The 18,892-nt window shown below is 39.8% G+C and overlaps 2 protein-coding genes across 3 annotated transcripts; both read left to right on the top strand.

The window, feature by feature from the left end:
• Positions 1-3,108: 3,108 nt before the first annotated feature.
• Positions 3,109-5,260, top strand: plaat1 (phospholipase A and acyltransferase 1). The gene is made up of 3 exons (XM_071921883.2): positions 3,109-3,247; positions 3,773-4,041; positions 5,159-5,260. Exons 1-3 carry the CDS (start codon positions 3,109-3,111, stop codon positions 5,258-5,260), a joined length of 510 nt encoding a protein of 169 aa, XP_071777984.2.
• A 1,080-nt stretch (positions 5,261-6,340) lies between these two features.
• On the top strand, positions 6,341-18,892 carry ftsj3 (FtsJ RNA 2'-O-methyltransferase 3). Of its 2 annotated transcripts, none has more exons than XM_071921853.2 (21): positions 6,341-6,508; positions 6,626-6,731; positions 7,123-7,169; positions 7,608-7,687; positions 8,242-8,341; positions 8,820-9,014; positions 9,255-9,370; positions 9,743-9,847; positions 10,340-10,440; positions 11,084-11,170; positions 11,307-11,450; positions 12,455-12,590; positions 12,939-13,135; positions 13,833-13,944; positions 14,079-14,160; positions 14,657-14,795; positions 15,050-15,144; positions 15,491-15,593; positions 16,290-16,473; positions 17,012-17,106; positions 18,179-18,892. In XM_071921853.2, exons 1-21 carry the CDS (start codon positions 6,442-6,444, stop codon positions 18,453-18,455), a joined length of 2,568 nt encoding a protein of 855 aa, XP_071777954.1. In that variant the 5' UTR covers positions 6,341-6,441; the 3' UTR covers positions 18,456-18,892. The 2 variants fall into 2 exon arrangements, with proteins under 2 accessions (XP_071777954.1, XP_071777952.1); XM_071921851.2 differs by having other exon boundaries at positions 14,079-14,166.

Raw genomic sequence — 18,892 nt, 5'->3', positions numbered from 1 at the left:
ACAGGATTCAAGTCTGTAATAGCTCACCAAGGTTGTGATGGTTGACTAAAACTAAAACCTAAGCATGAAAAAACATACAGGAAACTGAAATAAAATGGAGTGTATCGATAAAAATATTTTACTTTTGTCATGTTAGAAAAGCCTCTGAAACAACATTTAGACCATGAAGGGACACAAAAACTTTAAACTGAAACCCAGACTAATGAATATTTTTTTAGGATTTGAAGACCAGCTGTGGACGACACTGACAGGCCGATATACGATATTTCATTGAAGGTCAATATCAGCAAACCAATATATCAGTCTAAACCTAATATCTACCAGTGCAATAATTGCCTATTATAGCCTTTTACCAGGCTAGATTAGAGAGAACAAGTAATACTTTTGTCTTCCTCTCTTTCAAACAGCACAAATCCCTATAGGGAATATTACAGTGATTTGTCCAACACCTGTCTGTAGCTCCTGTGGACTCGTACACCAAGGTTGGGGCAATTCATGAACTGAATTGAGAATGCATGATAAATTCCAGTTCAATTCCTGGAGTTGGAATTGGAATTGCATCCAGCTCTAAGGAAACAGAATTGGAATTTAATTGGAATGAGAGGAAACAGAATTGAATTCCATTAAATTCCATGAAATTCCACTTCTAAGAGAGGTTGTCTTGACTTGCTAAATGTTATAAAACAAACATTATGAATCAAATAAAAGACAGTTAAACAAATCAAATACATTCAATCATAATGTATGTAGCCTATTACAATTACATGCATCAAATACCACCTGAAAGGTACCTGTAACATTTTATGATATTCAGTATTGATAATCCAATTATGCTTCCTGTAGATTTTTTCAAATTCCAATTCCTCAGTTGAATTGGAACTGATCAGTTCATTGATGAATTGACCCCAATCCTATCATACACAGATGTAGCCTCTCCAAGCAGCTAAATCAGATGGCATTTGAATGAAATTAGTCAATACGTGTTTCCTTTGCTAGCCCATGATAGAGCTTATTCAGAAGAGCTGTGTGGCTGCTTGTGAATGGGACGGTGCCCTCTCTCTCTCTCTCTCTCTCACTCTCTCTCTCCCTCTCTCTCTCTCTCTCTCTCTCTCTCTCTCTCTCTCCCTCTCTCTGTGACCTGGGTAACAGTGGCCTCAGGGAGACTGTCATCTGTCAAAGCTCTGGGCATTGAAACACTCGACAAGCACCTCCAGCCTCTGGTTTGAAGGACTGCCATATAAATACTAGGGATAGTTGTCAACTGCTGTGTCATCTCGGGAACCTGGAATTAAATCTCTTTCTTTTTTCTTTCTGGCTTTTTTTTACGATTATGTGCGGATTGATGATGGAGAATTAAAATGGTGAGGAAGAAAAAGCTGCTGGTGTTTGAGTAAGTATTGCTTCTGTATGGCAGTTGCTCTGTATTGGCTGTGAATGAATTTAATCCTAACTAATCACCAAAGTATTCCTGTAATATTGCTATGGGGAGTTTCCGTGGTACTCTATTTTTTTAATCTCCTATGGTATCACCACAATATTCCTATAATATTCCTATAAGATATTATAAATAGTCATAGTTTTACTGTGATATTTGTATCGTATCCTTCTAAAATGTATTACATGATTATTATAGTTCTTTTTCATAAGGGTAGATTAGACCGTGAAGTGTTTTCATGTCAATGGTACAATGTTGATAGAGTTTATTGTTCAGTAAATTAATATGTGGCCTTCCTTTTCAGCATGGCTTCAGCATCATGCATTAATAATGACATGGATATACTCATTGCCCCCCTAGGAAGATATAGATTTCATCCCATCCAGGTGTAATTTAGATCTTACCTAGGTTTTCTATCACTATGGCATTAACTGAAAGTTGTATAATATCTGTATTTATGAATTAAGAGGCTTTCAGTGTGTTTCAGTGATAAACATTTATACTGTTTTTAGTTTATGAATGATTATTTTCCATTTGAAACAAGCTCGGCTAAAACAATTTTTCTCTCAGGTTCCCCATTATGTTGGTGCTATTGTGGCAGCATGTGTGGCACAAGAGCTTGTGTGTGTATTGTCTGTGTGTGAGCTGGTGTGTATTGTCTATGTGTGTGAGCTGGTGTGTATTGTCTGTGTGTGTGTATGTATGTGTGCCCTTTACATTGCATTGCAGCACTATAACAACACCATAGAAATGTGGATGACTGACAAGGCATCCCATCAGTGTTTTCTTCTCCTTTTTAGACTTTGTGGAAGCATGATGTGGGATGGATAAACAACAAGGAAGCTCTACTGTGAGTAGAATAAAAAGTTGTCATTGTGATTAGTAGAGTGTGTGATGTTATGTTGGGTGAATATGAATCTATAATGGTCAAAGGGTAAGACCCTGTTGACCCCCTAAAAGGGAAACTCATCTCATCTCATTGTGTGTGTGAATGAGTATGTGTGTTTGGGGGAGGGGGAGGGGGGGTCATTTCAATAATCTATTCACAGCCATTAGTTTCCATAAATTGTGACATTTTACGTCATTTTGATGAATAATAGTCATCATATTTCATATCTGCAAGTCTTGATAGGAAAAAAGGGTTTGAATTTGTTTATTTACCTCAGTGTTAAAGGTCTTTTCAGCACTTGTGGAATCAAATCCATCCCTAGAGATATGGCACTGGACGTTTCTAATAATAAAAGCAACTGCAACCATTTCTTATTTATTGTCTGGAGTTTTAATGCCGGTTCTTAGGCACTGTTTGACAGGTAAACAGGGACATATAGCTTACTTTTACAGGAGATGCGAAGTCCCACAGGGGCAATGCGTCGCAACTGAGCGTATTCAAGTGTTTCCAGTTCAAATGTCAAAAGGAATTTAACATTTTTGGAGATAAGTTGTTTCAATATCACAGCTTAGTCTTCATCATTCCAAATGGTATGAGACTGTGTCCATTTAGAAACATTTAGTTACTTTTAATTCATCATTTAATATTTCCAAAATACCAATCATACCATCCTCAAAACTATCATTTTTTTGTCGGGAATGGTAGTGAAAAACATCAAATGTCTTGTTTTGGCTTTGAATCTGTCCCTCTGCTCTGTCTCGTCCCTCTCTCTCTCTCTCTGTAGATGGCCTCTAATGACCCCGACCCTCTTGACCCCCCCGGTGACCCCCAGCCTGGTGACCTCATTGAGATCTTCAGACCGGCCTATCAGCACTGGGCTCTCTACCTGGGAGACGGTTACATCATCAACTTAACCCCTCTTGGTCAGTAGGAGCCAAATAACTCAGACATGGAATCAGGAAGTCAAGAGTGATGAGTGATTTTGTGTTTGTTATTGTTTCGTTTGAATTGGCCTCTTTGATATTTGAGAGAGGTGGGGACTCGAGTCATATGACTTGGACTTGAGTCACATGACACAATTGTAATTGCTTGAGACTTGACTTGATGCATGAGGAGAAGACTTCAGACTTGACTTGACTTGGGTTCTGACTTTGACTTGAAAAGGTTTCTAAAGTCTTGACTAAAGATCTTGTGTTCGTGTAAATGACTTAGATTGAAAGTGATGAGCTTTGTTCCACCAGACGACTGAATTTAAATTCTGTTTTCTGAATTTGTATGTAATGATTTAATTTATTGAAGTTCAAACTGATTATAGAAATCAAACTCATGATGCTCTTACCAAGTTTCTATCCTATTAAAACCATATTGCATTGAAAAGTCCTAGATATTTTGTTTTCTTTAAGATATTAAATTGGTAGTGGACTCCTGATTTGTTCCTTCCTCCCCAGATGAGAACCAGGCGGCCGCCATGTCCAGTGTGAAGTCGGTGTTCAGCCGGAAGGCGGTGGTGCGTATGCAGCTGCTGAAGGAGGTGGTGGGAAGCGACTCGTACCGCATCAACAACAAGTATGACGACAACCACACCCCCCTGCCCGTCTCTGAGATCATCCAGCGAGCTCAAGTCCTCATCGGCCAGGAAGTGTCTTATGACCTGCTGGGCAGTAACTGCGAGCACTTCGTCACCCTCCTGCGCTACGGGGAGGGGGTGTCCGAGCAGGTCGCTCTCTGCTTTCTGTGTTTCTCTCTCACCTGTCGTCAGTTCATTTGTTAGTCAAGAGGCCACAGTGGCTGATGAAGCCAAATGCCATTTTTGAACAGAATAGAACCTTTAAAGAGTAAATAAACCCCAAACCTATTGGTTGATCTTTGGTGCCAGGTGATGTCACCTTCTATAGAGTACAACAGGTGGCGACATCACCTGGCACCAAAGATCAGCCAAGAGCAGATGACAATTTCAGTAGCATGCTTTTTACCATTAGATGTCAGGCTTTACACAGATTTGGGTTTGGGGTTTAGTTAATCTTTAAATGAGAATTCACTTGTCAAAGTGATTGATGAAAGTAGATCATCTCATCAGATAAAGCAAAAATGTACCGCCACTTGGCCTGTCTCACTGTCTGCACCCTGTCTGTTTTCATTTGTATATTTCTGTTCTATTGTTGCGTGGTTGTCAACTCTACATTTTTGTCAGCATTGAGGTAACCTCTGTTTGCCTGCATACCATCATCTTCCTCATATTTTCTATCGCCTTATGCAGTGGAATTCCAGTAGTCACAAAAGATTCAGCTGCACTAGGCAAGCTTTTTATGTAAAAATACACCCATCTTATCAACCTAAATCACAAAGTTGTAAGTTTTTATGCACTTGAGTGTATGCACTTTTCCATTTTGTATTGTGGGATATCGAGGGGTATGATTTTTGTTTTATGTTACCTGCGATTGATGTCTTGTCTTTTTTGTGTTACGTGGTTGCTAGGTGATTTCAAGTGGATGCTAGAGTCTTTCCAGGTGGTTGCTAAGGTGTTACTAGGTGGTTGCTAAGCAATTACTAGTAACTGCTGGGGTGTTACAAGATGGTTACTAGATGATTTCAAGTGGTTGCTACTAGTAGGGTGTTTGTAGGTGGTTGCTCAGGGAGTATTAGCAGTTGCTATGGTGTTGCTGTGGTTGCTAAGCATTTACTAGTAGTTGCTAGGGTGTTACTAGGTGGTTGCTAGGTGATTTCAGGTGATTGTTATCTTTTTTGTGTATTCTGTACTGTGAGTGCACTGAGACAAATAACAACTAACAAGTGCAAGTTGATGTGTCAGTAAAGTGTTGAACTTGTGTCCACAGGCGACGCGGGCCATCGGGGCCATCAGTCTGGTGACGGCTGCTGCCAGCGCCTTCTCTGTGCTGGGACTGATCAACACTCGGTCCAGAAACAGGCCCTTCTGACCGCTGATGCTGCTTCCAGCATTCATGTGGCTGTGGAGTCATGATAGGAATGATTAAAAAAAAAGTCACATCCAAATGTAAACAGTCACAAAACTTGTTGTATTGCATAAAAGGTGAAAATAAAGATGCATGTATCAAATGATTGTGTTGCTTGTTAAGTAACAACAAAGGTGAAAAAATATGTTTCTTTTCAATAACCTCACATCGTTCACAGTGTGGTTTCAACAGACATGCCTGGCCATCAGAAGGTTTATCAGGATCAGACAGCTGCTTTCATTACATTACATTACATCACGTCATTTAGCAGACGCTTTTGTCCAAAGCGACTTACAATAACTACATTTTGTCAACAGTAGTGAAACCAACTGTGCATCACAGTCTTCATCAGCTAAGACTTTTAATAGGAATAAGTAGCATTAGTTGATTTTTTTTTTTTTTTTTTTAAAGTTTAAGAAGAGTAAGAAGATAGGTTAGCAGGATGCTTTCAATATAAAATGCAACAATATGCAGCATCCACAGACACCAGCTTTAACTATTTGACCAGTTTTGGAAGCTGGCAGGTTGACTATCAAATAACATTAATATCAACATGATTAGGGTTAGTTATTTTTATTTTTTCATTATTTAAACATTAAAGTGTTACACTTCTTTGTCTTTGATGGGAAATTGATGGGAAAGCCTACCAAATCGTAGGCTACTATCTTTTTAATTTCCCATTTTTTCCAGCAGTCATTGTAGTGCTCTTGCTGCGGTGGCACACCACTGCTAAATGGCATGATGTCAACGTAATAAGAAAACATCCAGCAGGGAAATGTGGCAAATGGAAACTGTAGATCATATCCTAAAATATGGAAAGGAGGATTTTTCTGAGGTTAAGCAAAGTATACAATAGAGGAGATTATATGGATTATAATCTTAATTCTAATTATTTAATAATATATAATATATACTGTATAATAATAACTTTATTTGAATTATAATCTTTAATGCAGCCAGCAGGTGGCGGTACCGGTCCGACAAAACCAGAGAAGAAGAAAAAGAACGGCTTGCCGTGTGACGTATTATATCTGCGCCGAGAAAGCCACACGTGTTTTGTTTTCATGAAAGTTGTGCGTGTTGTAAAATCAGACAAGTTATAAGATTTCTTCAGTGGAGTCGAGCGCGAAGCCTCAACAACAAACATGGGGAAGAAACTCAAAGTCGGAAAGACCAGAAAAGACAAATTCTACCACTTAGCCAAAGAGACAGGTGGGTGATTTCTGTAGTAGATGTTAGCATTAGCATCCAGAGCTTGCTACCTCATTTGGGAAACGTCAACTAAATTAGGCTTTCAAACTGACACTTCATCCTTCCTCTCTTTCCCAGGTTATCGCTCTCGTTCCTCCTTCAAGCTCATTCAGCTGAATCGTAAATTCCAGTTTTTGCAGAAAGCCAGAGCTGTGGTCGACCTGTGTGCTGCTCCGGGTGGATGGTGAGCAGCTTAATTAACTGTTAATTAACGTTTAGCCATCTGCTTACACACATCAGACAAGATATCAAGGTTTTGGAGCGACAGGGGCCAAAACTCCCCACTAAGCACTACATGTCATTTCACCGTTGTGTCTCTGCTTTAGCTCTCATAAAGTCCTCGATCTGTTTTGGCTGTTTAACTTACAGCCCAGTTTTAGACCTATCACCAAATACTTTTAATATTACTAGCTGAAAGATATTGACAAAACATTACTTGACATAATATTGCAAGTGCCATTTAAACTGCCATTCATATCATCACATGTTTTTTTGTCTTTACATTTTTTTTAAACTTTAAAATTGTTTAAATTAAAGAGCACATTGAGGACACCTGATTCAAAATCTCTTTCCAGGTTGCAAGTGGCGTCCAAGTTTATGCCTGTCTCCAGTCTCATCATTGGTGAGTGTAACGGCCTCATTACGGTTATCTGATGATAAACCTATAAACCTAAATACTATACTTCTAGTTCCCCCCCTTTTTTGAATCCATGATCAGACTGTTCTTGCTGATTTTGAGGCAGGTTTTCAAAGATTTATCAGATAGGATCGTTCTGATGTAGAAACCACAGGATCAAGATTACAGAATCCACATTTGCAGACTTTAAACAAACAACATCTATCTTAATCTCTGCATTTGATTTTTGGGTAAATGCAGAAACAACAGTGAAGCTAGGTAGGATTGGATTACCTCAAACAAATTTCAACCGAATGATCAGGATCACAGTTATTAGTTTTGAAAAACCCAATTTTCAGGTTTGGTCCAGTTAGTGAAATCCTATCAGAGATCTGTCAGATTGTCCAGACCTCGATGGTGTAATGGACTGTTTACTCCTCTCAGGTGTCGACTTGGTGCCCATCAAGCCCATCCCCAACGTGGTCGCCCTGCAGGAAGACATCACCACTGAGAAATGCAGACAGGTGAGGAAGTGAAGCAGTGACATCACAACTAACTGCTGCATCGATGTATTTGGATCATAGAAATATTGTCACAGTTGGTTCTTTCTAGAGAGTGCTGTTAATGTTAATGCTTGACATGAATTTCTGAATTTCATCACAAAATGAGACATTTACCATTTAATAATGTCACAACTACTCTTACAGACTTATTGTGGTTTGATGGTAAAATTCACTGTCATTCATCATTGAAGGCCTCTGCCCACAAAGTAACATTTTAGAGGGCATAATTCGCATCAATGTGTAAAGTGCTTGTTGTAAAGACAACTTAAGTAAAAAATTCCCCAATACAACCAAATATATTCTCTGTGATGACATTCCAGAGAGTTAGTATGTGAGTGTTTATGCAAACATTGATATAAATCATGTGATACTATTTAAAAACATCCTGTGCCAAGGCATTTGAAAGCTGCATTGTTTAAAAAGTAGCAGGAACCAGGCTGCTTTAAAATCCCACACTCTCTTGAGTCTCTTAAACAAGACTCTGTCTGATGAGATGCTGTCCGTCCTGTCCTCAGGCTCTCCGAAAGGAGCTGCAGACATGGAAGGTGGACGTTGTCCTAAACGACGGAGCCCCTAATGTGGGAGCCAACTGGCAACACGATGCCTTCTCACAGGGTAAGTGGTTCAGATAGTAGCAGATACTGTATGTTGTCAATACTGGCTAAAATATGCAATCAATGCCATTGAATTTCCCATTTAGTACAGCAGTCAATGATGTAATTAATTAATTAATTTAGGATTTTTTTTTCAAATGTTTCAAATATAACTTGGGATGTAATCAGGAACAGAAAAGCAGGAAACATTAGGAACACAGACATTTCCCAGAAGAAATGGGAGTTGCATATCCAAGAAATCCTGAAAACGAATAAATGGCTAAAAATGGCATAAATAAATGGCAAAAAATTCCTGCTTATGTACAACGTTTGCATGCATTTTAAATGGAAATGAATGTTTTCTCCCCATTTTTTCCAGTTTTTTGTGTTACGATCACATCCCTGAGCAGTAGATTAGCAGTAGACCACCCGCCTTGACTGACGGGATTCAAACCTAATGAACCTAAATCTCCTCCTTCTCCCCTCTCCTCCCCCTCCAGCTCACCTGACCCTCATGGCCCTGAAGCTGGCCTGCGAGTTCCTGGCCAAAGGCGGCACTTTCGTCACCAAGGTTTTCCGCTCCAAAGACTACCAGCCGCTGCTCTGGATCTTTCAGCAGTTCTTCAAGAAGGTGCAGGCCACCAAGCCGCAGGCGTCCAGGAACGAGTCCGCCGAGATCTTCGTCATCTGCCAGGGTCAGTGGAGACGGATGAGTAGAGAGAGTTTTCATTTTTAACGGTTTTTGAACAGGTTTTTATTTTTATTTTTTTTTATTTTTTTTCAAATATTTTCACATCACTTTCTAATGCAGGTTCCTATTTTCCTAGCTCCTTCTACAACTATTTCCAGCTTTTTTTTTTAATTTTTTGTTTTGTTCTGGTCATATTCCTTATTATCTCAGCTAATGTGAGTTTTTTTTTTCGTCCTAAATTTAGGTTTCGTTGCCCCGGATAAAATCGACAGCAAGTTCTTTGACCCGAAACATGCGTTCAAAGAGGTGGAGGTTCAGGCGAAGACGGTGAAGGAGCTGATTCCTGTCAAGAAGCCCAAGGTGTGTGTGTGTGTGTGTGTGTGTGTGTGTGTGTGTGTGTGTGTGTGTGTGTGTGTGTGTGTGGTTTGACAAAAAATAACTTTTTCTGATCATATAGTATCACATAGGTCATATACAGTAGCGTTTGTTTTAACCGATGTGGAGTACCAGATGGGTGGGGTTTAGTACATGAGGACAATTCATATCGTTTAACGGTAATTGTCAGTCACTAAAATGTATACCAAATCAACTTTCCAATGCTTTCCTGTGATTATTTAAATTGCCTCATGGTTTTAACCCATGTGGCAAACAGACCACATCTGACACCTTGGTACGCTAAAACAAACCAAAGATCTATCCATCACTGACTAACGGGCTCCTCTTCTGTTCCAGGCGGAGGGATACACAGACGGCGATCTGACGCTCTACCACAGTTTCACACTGACGAACTTCCTCAAAGCCGAAAACCCGATAGACTTCCTGGGCAAAGCCAGCGAGGTGAGATCTCCGCATTCGTTTAACTCGTCTAAGTCAAAAGCTGGGAGGTTGAAGTCATTTCTACAGGTTGCGCTGTATAAGCTTATGCCTGGAAAATGTCATCTTAACATTAAACTTTAGTGGGTCACAAGATAATTTTGGGTGGTAGCAAGATGACTTATGGGATAGGAAAAAAAATCGTATTTGTAATTTTTCTGATTTTTCTCAAATTTTTGCTTTTTTCTTATGAAATACTGAGTAGTTTTCAGCCTCCAGGCCTCCTCTGATAATCAAATGAAATGACCTGAAAGGGGAAAATATTTTTTTGGGTTGCATGCTATGTACAGTATATGCAGCCTGTGATGGGGGTCACAAGTAGGCATCACTTTGTTTTAAGGGGTCGCAAGCCAAAAAGTTTGAGAACCCCTGACGCAGAGAAGATCAGGCTGATGAGAAGCATTCCTGTCTTGACTTGCTAACCATCGTATTCCGGCTCCTGTCTTGTTCATCCAGATTACCATCGACAACTCAGACCTGGAGTCTCTCTCGGTCACCAGTGATGAGATTAAGCTCTGTTGTCGTGACATCAAGGTCCTGGGCCGCAAAGAGCTCCGGTAAGCCTTTCCCATCATAGTCGTGTGCTGCCTAGGGTTGAGTAATCGATAAATAACTATTGGCACTGTATCAATTTTTAGTATATATGGAATTTAAGGCATCAGCAGGTATTGGAAGGTATTGAAAAGCTTCACAGTGTTGCATTGTTGCAGTTAGATTACAGTGTTTTGTTAATTTCTGGGAATTGTTATTGAGAAAATACATTGAATATGGGTTGATTCTGTTTAGGAAAGCAAATAGTATATTCAAATGTAACAGAAAATATGGTTTCAACATAAGGTTTTGAAAAAAGTAATTAATTTGGAACAAGGATTAAGTTTGACACATTTTAAAGGTGCTATGTGTAAAATCTTTAAACATCAATATATCATTATCAAATTAAAATTATGATTTCTGTAAACAAATTAGATCATGGTCGAGATTAGTAGCCTCTATCTCATGCCAGTGGTATTGTTAGTCCTAGTGTTTTTCAAAATTAAGACCACATTTCCTATAAATCCTGTTGCCCCCCCACCCCCACCTTTAAGCACCTTTAACTAGTATCCATATCTAAAAAATGATACCTAGTGCTGTCATCCCAATTGACTGAGCTGTCCTTAGTTATATTTGTGTGTGTGTGTGTATTCCTCCATTCATCCCCAGCCTGCTGCTGAACTGGAGGTCCAAGCTGAGGAGATACGTGGCCAAGAAACTGAAGGACGAGGCCAAGCAGCCCGACCAGGATATCAAGTAAACTCTTTATAACGGCTGTTTAAAAAAGCCACTGAAAACACGAGCAAACAATAAACAATTTTATTCATACATCTCTGCCAATATGCATCACTGCAGTTAAAACATCAAAATACGCTCTTTGCTTTATCCTCAGCTTAAGTTCAGACGAAGAAGCGGGTGATTCAGAGGAAGAGCCTGAGAAGAAGAAAACGCCGGAGGAGGAAGAGGAAGATGAGGAGGAAGAGATGGAGAAGAAGCTGGCGGAGTTGAAAGCCGAGGAGGTGGCTGAGCTCAAACGGTAAGACATGGAGTTGGTCAGACGATCTTTTTCAATCTTTCTTCGATCTTTTTTTAGTTTTTATTTTCTTTAATTTATTTATTAGCTTGTTTGATTGATGGGCGTATGACTTTTTTTTTTCCTGTATTTTGTCTTCCTGACCACATTACATTACATTATGTCATTTAGTAGACGCTGTTGTCCAAAGTGACTTAGTCTACAATTCAAGATTCAAGAAAACTTTATTGTGCATTATTGCTAGCAACATGGACATTGTTCTTTGGCTTTGGCAATAACCACATCCTGCATTTAAGTCATATGGAAGAATGTAGTTTCTAATCCAGTATATCTGAATTTGATGGATCACATCAGAATTGTGTTGCTCTGTGTTTCAGTGTAGGTGTAGTGTGTGGCTTAAATAAAACGTAATCAATTTAGACAACAGAATTGTGTGTCACGATATCACAATGTCATCATATCATCACGATATGATTCCACTGAAAGACGATACACTATAAAATCGAATTATCGCCCGGCCCTGATCTGAGCCTACCGTGTTTTCATGTAACAAGTTACTTAACAAAATGTGCTTATACAAGTCTACGTGACATGGTCATGGTAGGGAACCATAAATAATGACAATGACATTGAAGTGGATCAGTTGTGCCTTGGCTGAACTGAGAAAGTGGTGGAGTACCGCTGTTCCCCAGGTTGGGGAGAGACTTGTTATACATGCAGTTAAGTCAGGACTAGGTAGATGTACAGTTTTATTTTTACAAGGACAGACACATCCACACCGAGATATTGCAAGCAGCTGCCTGTTGCATAGGAATATTTGTATTGTATTTGCCTTGTGTGTGAAATGTGCTATATAAATAAAGTTTGCCTTGACACTTCTTCTTAGTAAAAACACAAACACAACACAACAACTATGCATGAAGCAATTCCTAAATATAACGGAATGTAATTCGTAAGAAAAGCACAAATTTTTTTTATACCTCTGTTGTCGTTTTGCCCGGCATCAGGAAGAAGAAGAAGCTGCTGAAGGAGAAGAGGAAGCAGAGGGAGAGGGTGGAGCTTAAGATGGACCTGCCGGGCGTCTCCATCGCCGAAACCAACGACTCATCCATGTTCTCCCTCAACACCATCAACAAAGCCAAGGTGAGGACACACATGGACACACAGATGCAAAACAAGTCTGATTCCAGTCCCTGTAACTTTAGCTAAGCATAATGGACTTGTCTGCGTTGTTTTGCTGTCATTTTCTTTCTCTGGTGTTTATACCAGTTAAAAGAATACTTGGCCATCATTTTTGTGGATGTTGGGTCAATGTTGTATGTTACCTTGATATACAGAAGCAAAAAGTACTCAAGTTCACCCAATATTGGCTGGGAAAACGCTGTTCTAAACCTGGTCAGTGTTCCTGTTCATATCCAGAGTCAGCTGGACTTCCTACCGATGCTAATTTAATGTAACGCTTACGTTTCCCTCTCTCCCTCTGTCCTGCAGGCGCTGGTGGAGATTTCCAAGGGCGACATGCAGGGAGCAGACGCCCTGGTGGAAGGAGAAGACGACCTCCACCTGTCTGAGGACGAGGAGGATGAGGAGGACAAAATGTCCCTGGCTTCTGATTTAGACGACGAAGACATGGAAGAGGTGGAGCAGAGAGAGAAAGAACTGGAGAAGAAGGCGGCACCAAAGAAGAAGTAAGGGGTTGAAACATTGAGTCTTGATTGAGTGTTTGACAGCAGGTCAGTCCAGGAGTCATGGCTCTAAACGGGCAGAAACCTAAAAGATAAAATAAGTTAATACTAAAATGCAATATCAAGAGCAATGCAGGCATGTCAGAAATCAAAAATGACTTGATGTGCCGTTTCCAGACATGGAAGGATGTGAGATCTCTCTAATGCAGAAAAAAGCAGCTTGTATTTTAGTCATTTGTGTCCATTGGCCAAGCCGATGATCTCAAGTTTGTATTCTTCAGTAAAAGTAAGGGATTGGATCGATACTTGTTATCACCTGATTCTCAGAATCTTGTTAAGAAGTAATATTAGTGCATCCTCATCAGTTTGCATATGTAAGTTTGCCCTGACTGTTTTCTATTCAATCCTTAAATTTGAACCAAATTAATTTCTAGCTAGTTTGAGGAAACCTGCTCACATTTCTCCCCTGATTATTAATAAAATTATTTATGCTGATGCATTATAACATGAATGATTAATACAGGTCAATAACCCAATATTTGGAAATAATTGGGTCCATTCCATACAAATAACACAAGTGTCATACCTCCATTAATTGTTCTCTAATTACATTTTTTATTCGATGATTAGTTCACACTGTCCTGCCTCTGTGTGTGTGTGTGTGTGTGTGTGTGTGTGTGTGTGTGTGTGTTCGTTCCAGAGTAACATTCAACGAGGAAGAGGAGGACGAAGGAGAGGAAAGCGGCTTGCTGGTGGAACTAGAGGGAAAGGATGAGAAGAAAGAGCGAGAGACCAACCTGTGGTTCAGCAAGGTTAGTCCACATGTGATCTCCTGTGCCTCTGTCACACAGCTGTTGGTCTCCCTCTCGGCGTACGCCTGTAAATGAGTTGATTTCTGCGTGAACTCTGACCTGTGACTCTGCCTTCCCTCCTGGTCGCTCTGCAGGGAATCTTCTCTGAGATCGACCTGGAGCGAGATGAAGAGAGCGAGCTCCGGCAGACCGAGTGGCTCCAGAACAAGAAAACAGGTAACCGTCTTCCCTGTGTCAAGTTTTTAAAAAATGAGATAGCCATTTGAAAAAAATGACACAAACTCTTAAAAATGATTGATAGTATGAAATTGAAACAAATTATAGTACTTTTTAAAGGATACTAGGTCTTTGATTAAGTCCATGATTGACAAAATGATGCCAATTTTACAGACTGGATCTTCTATATTCTATAGATATAAAATGATCTACTTAGAGTAATGATTTTTTTTTTCCAAAATGGATATATGGCATTTTGGAATTGAACTCTTCAAATGAAAAAACACAGAAAGAAAAAAGTAAAGAAATTCTATGAGTGAGATTAAACAAAAAAACATGGAGCTAAAATTCTTACCTCAAAACAAGCAAGGATAAGCTCTTATGACACACACACACACACACACACACACACACACAAAGAAACAATAATGACTAAGAGTGATCTAAAGGCCAGGCTATTTCACAGTAATTACATTCACTCTATCTTTCGGAAAAGGCCAAAAGAGGAAGGCTGATGAGGAAGAGGAGGAGGAGGAGGAGCCTGCCCAGCCGGAGGAGGAAGAGGCGGGACCTTCACAGGAAGCTGAGAAGCAGAGTGACAGCGACTCGGACGATGACAGCAGCGATGACGAGAAGTAAAAACTCATTTACTGTGACAGTCTACGCTGCTCTTTCTCCCAGATATTATATAATTAATCCAACTTGGTTAAAATTATTTTGCTTTATATCCAGGCTTATCAATATTTAAATAATATTTGCAGTGAAATTAGTTCATTGAGGACCTGTGTGGCTACTTTCTTCAGTTCAAATAATTCATGTAATCAAAATAAACGGGTGCTTAAAGTCATGATTAAAGGAATATATATATATACACTTCTGCTTGTTGTAGGGAGATTGCCAGGATGAAGCCGTCCAAGGGAAGCGGAGGACTCTCAGGATTGCCCGATGAAGACGAATTCCAGGTTGTTCCTGTAGAAAGCACCAGTAAGTACCAGAAACCTTTACATTTCAGACTTTAAACCAGTTCTCGCTGTTTTATTAAACTTGCTGCCATGTTTTGTTTTGTTATTTACATCAAAATGTGCCTATAATGATTTGTGAGAAGTTTGCGCAGACAGAGAAAACCAAAAGTCAAAGGAGTGACGTGTTTCCATGTCACAGTAACCTGGTTAATATGGGAGTAAGCCAGGCATCTTAACCAGGTTTCTCATAGTCAGAGTTTAAGCTTACCTGGGTTATTTTAACTGAGTTATGACGATTACATGCAGCGACCCAAAACCAGGTTGCTTAAGAAACTTGATGTGTGTTTGTATATTCTCTTTCTCCCCAGGTAAGCGAGCCAGGATCCTGGATGCAGAAGGTTTGGCCCTCGGCTGTCAGATCGCTACGTCCAAGAAGAGATCCAGGGACCTGGTGGACGGCTCCTTCCACAGGTGTGTGTGTGTGTGTGTGTGTGTGTGTGTGTGTGTGTGTGAGTGAGAGAGAGGTGGTCCAATGTGAGACAGACAGCGCCATCATCCAACTGTTACATTTGAATTGCATCACAGTTAACCTAGAGCATCTCTGGGTGTATGAATGTAATGTATTAGATCATTTCCCTTGAGCTAAAAATCACCATGTGTAACATTTCAGAAAGAAAACCCATTTTGTTCACATTAAACAATATTACATCTGTCTAGCTGAGAAAAGGGGGAGTTTTTGAGATGAGAACACTTGAATGCCTCAGTTATACTGAGTTCTGTTACACTTCATGATAAAGTACAAACTTGATCCATTGCATAGGTGAGTGAGCAAGTTTTAAATGAACACAAGGTGCCTGATTCTATGTATGAAATGGTACTGTGAACAGGTAAACGCGGTGTAAGATGTATATTAAATGTCTTGGCTGGTAAATTTAATTCCTGGCAGTTAGATGTTTTTTTTTTAGTTTCCAGTCCTTGGCAGGTGAGACAAAAAGTGAATTTCTGACACTGATTATATCTCATTTTTGTCCATTGACCCCAAAACTGAACTCTAAATCCATATCATTGAGTAAACGCAATGGATTGAGGTTTAGTCCTCAGCAGTGAAAAGTGGTGTCAGAACATCCCTAGTATGAACGCATCACTCCGGTCTGTGTGCTGCCGCAGGTTTGCAAGCTCTGAGGAGCACTGGGACGTGCCCGAGTGGTTCGTGGACGACGAGCGGAAACACCGGAAGAAGCCGGTGCCGGTTACCAAGGAGATGGTGGAGGAGTACAAGGAGAAGTGGAAGGAGATCAACGCCCGGCCAATCAAACGAGTGGCGGAGGCCAAGGCCAGGAAGAAGAGGAGGGTGAGAGAGGGAGAGAGGGGAACTATCCAATGAAAAAGCTTAGCTTTTGTCCAATGAAAAAGTGCATGCAGTCATTTTCTAAATCCTGTGTTTCACTTCTTAGAAATTATTTTGATTGTGGTACCTGACCTTATTTATGAAAAATGTATGCAATGTAATAATTAATGTAATAATGTAACATCTGGAAGAAGGGAAAAAAAACAGTCTACTTGGGACCTTTTGTGGCTTAATATCAAATTTAAGGACAGACACACATTGGTGATGATTTCATATAGGTTTGCCTTTATTGTCTATTATTAATTTTCCCGATTTCTACTTCTTTGTCATAATACTCGGATGTCAAATTGTTATTTTTGTTTCACCCTTCAATTATTTAGATGTTTCAGTGCATCACATATTGTCATGTGCCAAGTTTGTTGAAAACAATACGAAATTAAATGTTAAATAAACCTGGATGAGACTAGAAATCGAGAAATGGGGGAGAGTATTTCCCTAGATGTTGATTTTTTTTTTGTCTGTTTCTTTGCGACTTTACCAGATGCTGAAGAAGATGGAGCAGGCGAAGAAGAAGGCGGAGGCGGTCGTCAACACTGTGGACATTTCTGAGAGGGAGAAGATGGCTCAGCTGAAGAGGTACAGCACCTCACCTCTAGGGCTGAAGATGTGATGTTCAACCCCTAACAAAGTCCAATTTACTATATTTAATTATAAATATAGTAAATTGGACTTTGTACCCTGTGTGACCAAGAGCAGGATGTTTTTTTTTATTGCAGGCCAAACATGGAAAAATTACCAGATCTGGTCACACAGGGTGCAAAGTCTGATTTACTATATTTATGATTTTACTATTCCTGCATTGATCCAGCGGACAAATATATCTACAGATATTCAGTATAACTACAGCTGGGGCTGGACGATAATTCAATATTATCATTTATCGCCTTTCAGTGGAAACATATCGTGATGATGTGGTGATTTTGTGAAAGCGTGACACAATTCTGCAGTCTAAATAGATGATAACAAGCTAATTTTATTTAAAAACTGACAAAATTAGGTATGGTAGGAATATTATTTGAAAATTTCTATTTTGAAATCACAGCTAACATTACCATTCGTTTCAATATTAACTTGCTTATTTAACATGTGATTTTACATATGTGAGCCATATCGTGATATATATCGTTATTGAAAAACATCTCATATTGCCAATCCCTAATTACAACACACACAGTATGTAAAGTTAATGCTAGAAATATTTTTTTTTACAAAATGGACAGTTGGATGTCAGTTTTCTCGACAAAATGATCAATTCTAAAATGTGTGCATACACATACAGCATATTGAACACTGTAATGGCATTATTTTAAAGGGGCATTAAGTAATTGATGACTTTTATCAACCTCAATCAGTGACCAAGGATTTGCAGCAACATGTTGGCCTGTAATGGACAGAAATATAATATTCACATTTTCACAATAGAATGAGTCGGCTAGTTAATTAGAGATTCAACATAATTGTCTAGTGAAAATGTTACGACAAAAATAATATGGTTTTGTCATTTTCTTTTTTGGCTTGAAAATGAAATGTGTTGCGAGCAGTTGAAAACGTGGAGGAGGGGGTTCACTCCTGCTCAAACAACGTTCTAAGAGTTCTTTACTAAAATGTCCGATGTTTTGTTTTGTCTCTCCCCCCCCCATCCTCTCAGTATCTACAAGAAAGCAGGCGTGGGGAAGGAGAAGAGAGACGTGACGTACGTCGTGGCCAAGAAGGGCGCCGGCAAGAAGGTGCGTCGTCCCGCCGGCGTCAAGGGAGTCTTCAAGGTGGTGGACAGCCGCATGAAGAAAGACATGCGGGGGATGCAGAGGAAAGAACAACGCGCCAGTGGAGGCAAAGGAAAAGGAGGCAAGAAGGGAGGCAAAGGAAGGCCGATGAAAGGTGGCAAAGGAGGGATGAAGAGCGGTAAAGGGCGTAGAGGAAAATAAATATGATCTATCACTCTCACAGTCCTGCCTTCCCATCTGACTATTGAGCGTTACCTGCCGCCGTGTTGCAGGTGGCCGCTTATAAGGATTGGCGAGCAAAGATGGCTGCCACAGTTTCAGCTCCTGTGTGATGGGCGGCGGTCAAAAGTCACATCAAGGCCTTCTTTCAGGCACCCTTGACCACGATTCCTTCAATCCCTGAAAACTTGAGGCATCTTCTTGGGATATTAAAGTGATGTTCTCTGTTTATCTTTTAAAAGATTTTTATTTGCCTTTAACTCCAGTGTTGAATGGAGCTGTTTCAGTCAATAACAAATTCACGGTCTGCAGGATATTAATGTTATTGGATAGAAATGCATGTGCTTTCCAGAAACTTTCCTATCAATCTTGTAAATATTAATTATACATCTTTGGCAATAAATATGTTTTGTTGAAAA

Source organism: Centroberyx gerrardi, chromosome 9, assembly GCF_048128805.1.
Source record: "Centroberyx gerrardi isolate f3 chromosome 9, fCenGer3.hap1.cur.20231027, whole genome shotgun sequence".
Classification (NCBI taxonomy): Eukaryota; Metazoa; Chordata; class Actinopteri; order Beryciformes; family Berycidae; genus Centroberyx; species Centroberyx gerrardi.
The sequence above is the reverse complement of the archived record's forward strand: the minus strand, read 5'-3'. Positions and strand labels throughout refer to the sequence as shown.

Coding starts and splice junctions, on each gene's coding strand:
- plaat1 (XM_071921883.2), top strand. CDS start 3,109: ATGGCCTCTAATGACCCCGACCCTCTTGACCCCCCCGGTGACCCCCAG. Junction 3,248..3,772: donor CATCAACTTAACCCCTCTTG/GTCAGTAGGAGC, acceptor CTTCCTCCCCAG/ATGAGAACCAGGCGGCCGCC. Junction 4,042..5,158: donor GGGAGGGGGTGTCCGAGCAG/GTCGCTCTCTGC, acceptor TTGTGTCCACAG/GCGACGCGGGCCATCGGGGC.
- ftsj3 (XM_071921851.2), top strand. CDS start 6,442: ATGGGGAAGAAACTCAAAGTCGGAAAGACCAGAAAAGACAAATTCTAC. Junction 6,509..6,625: donor CCACTTAGCCAAAGAGACAG/GTGGGTGATTTC, acceptor TCTCTTTCCCAG/GTTATCGCTCTCGTTCCTCC. Junction 7,688..8,241: donor CCACTGAGAAATGCAGACAG/GTGAGGAAGTGA, acceptor TCCTGTCCTCAG/GCTCTCCGAAAGGAGCTGCA.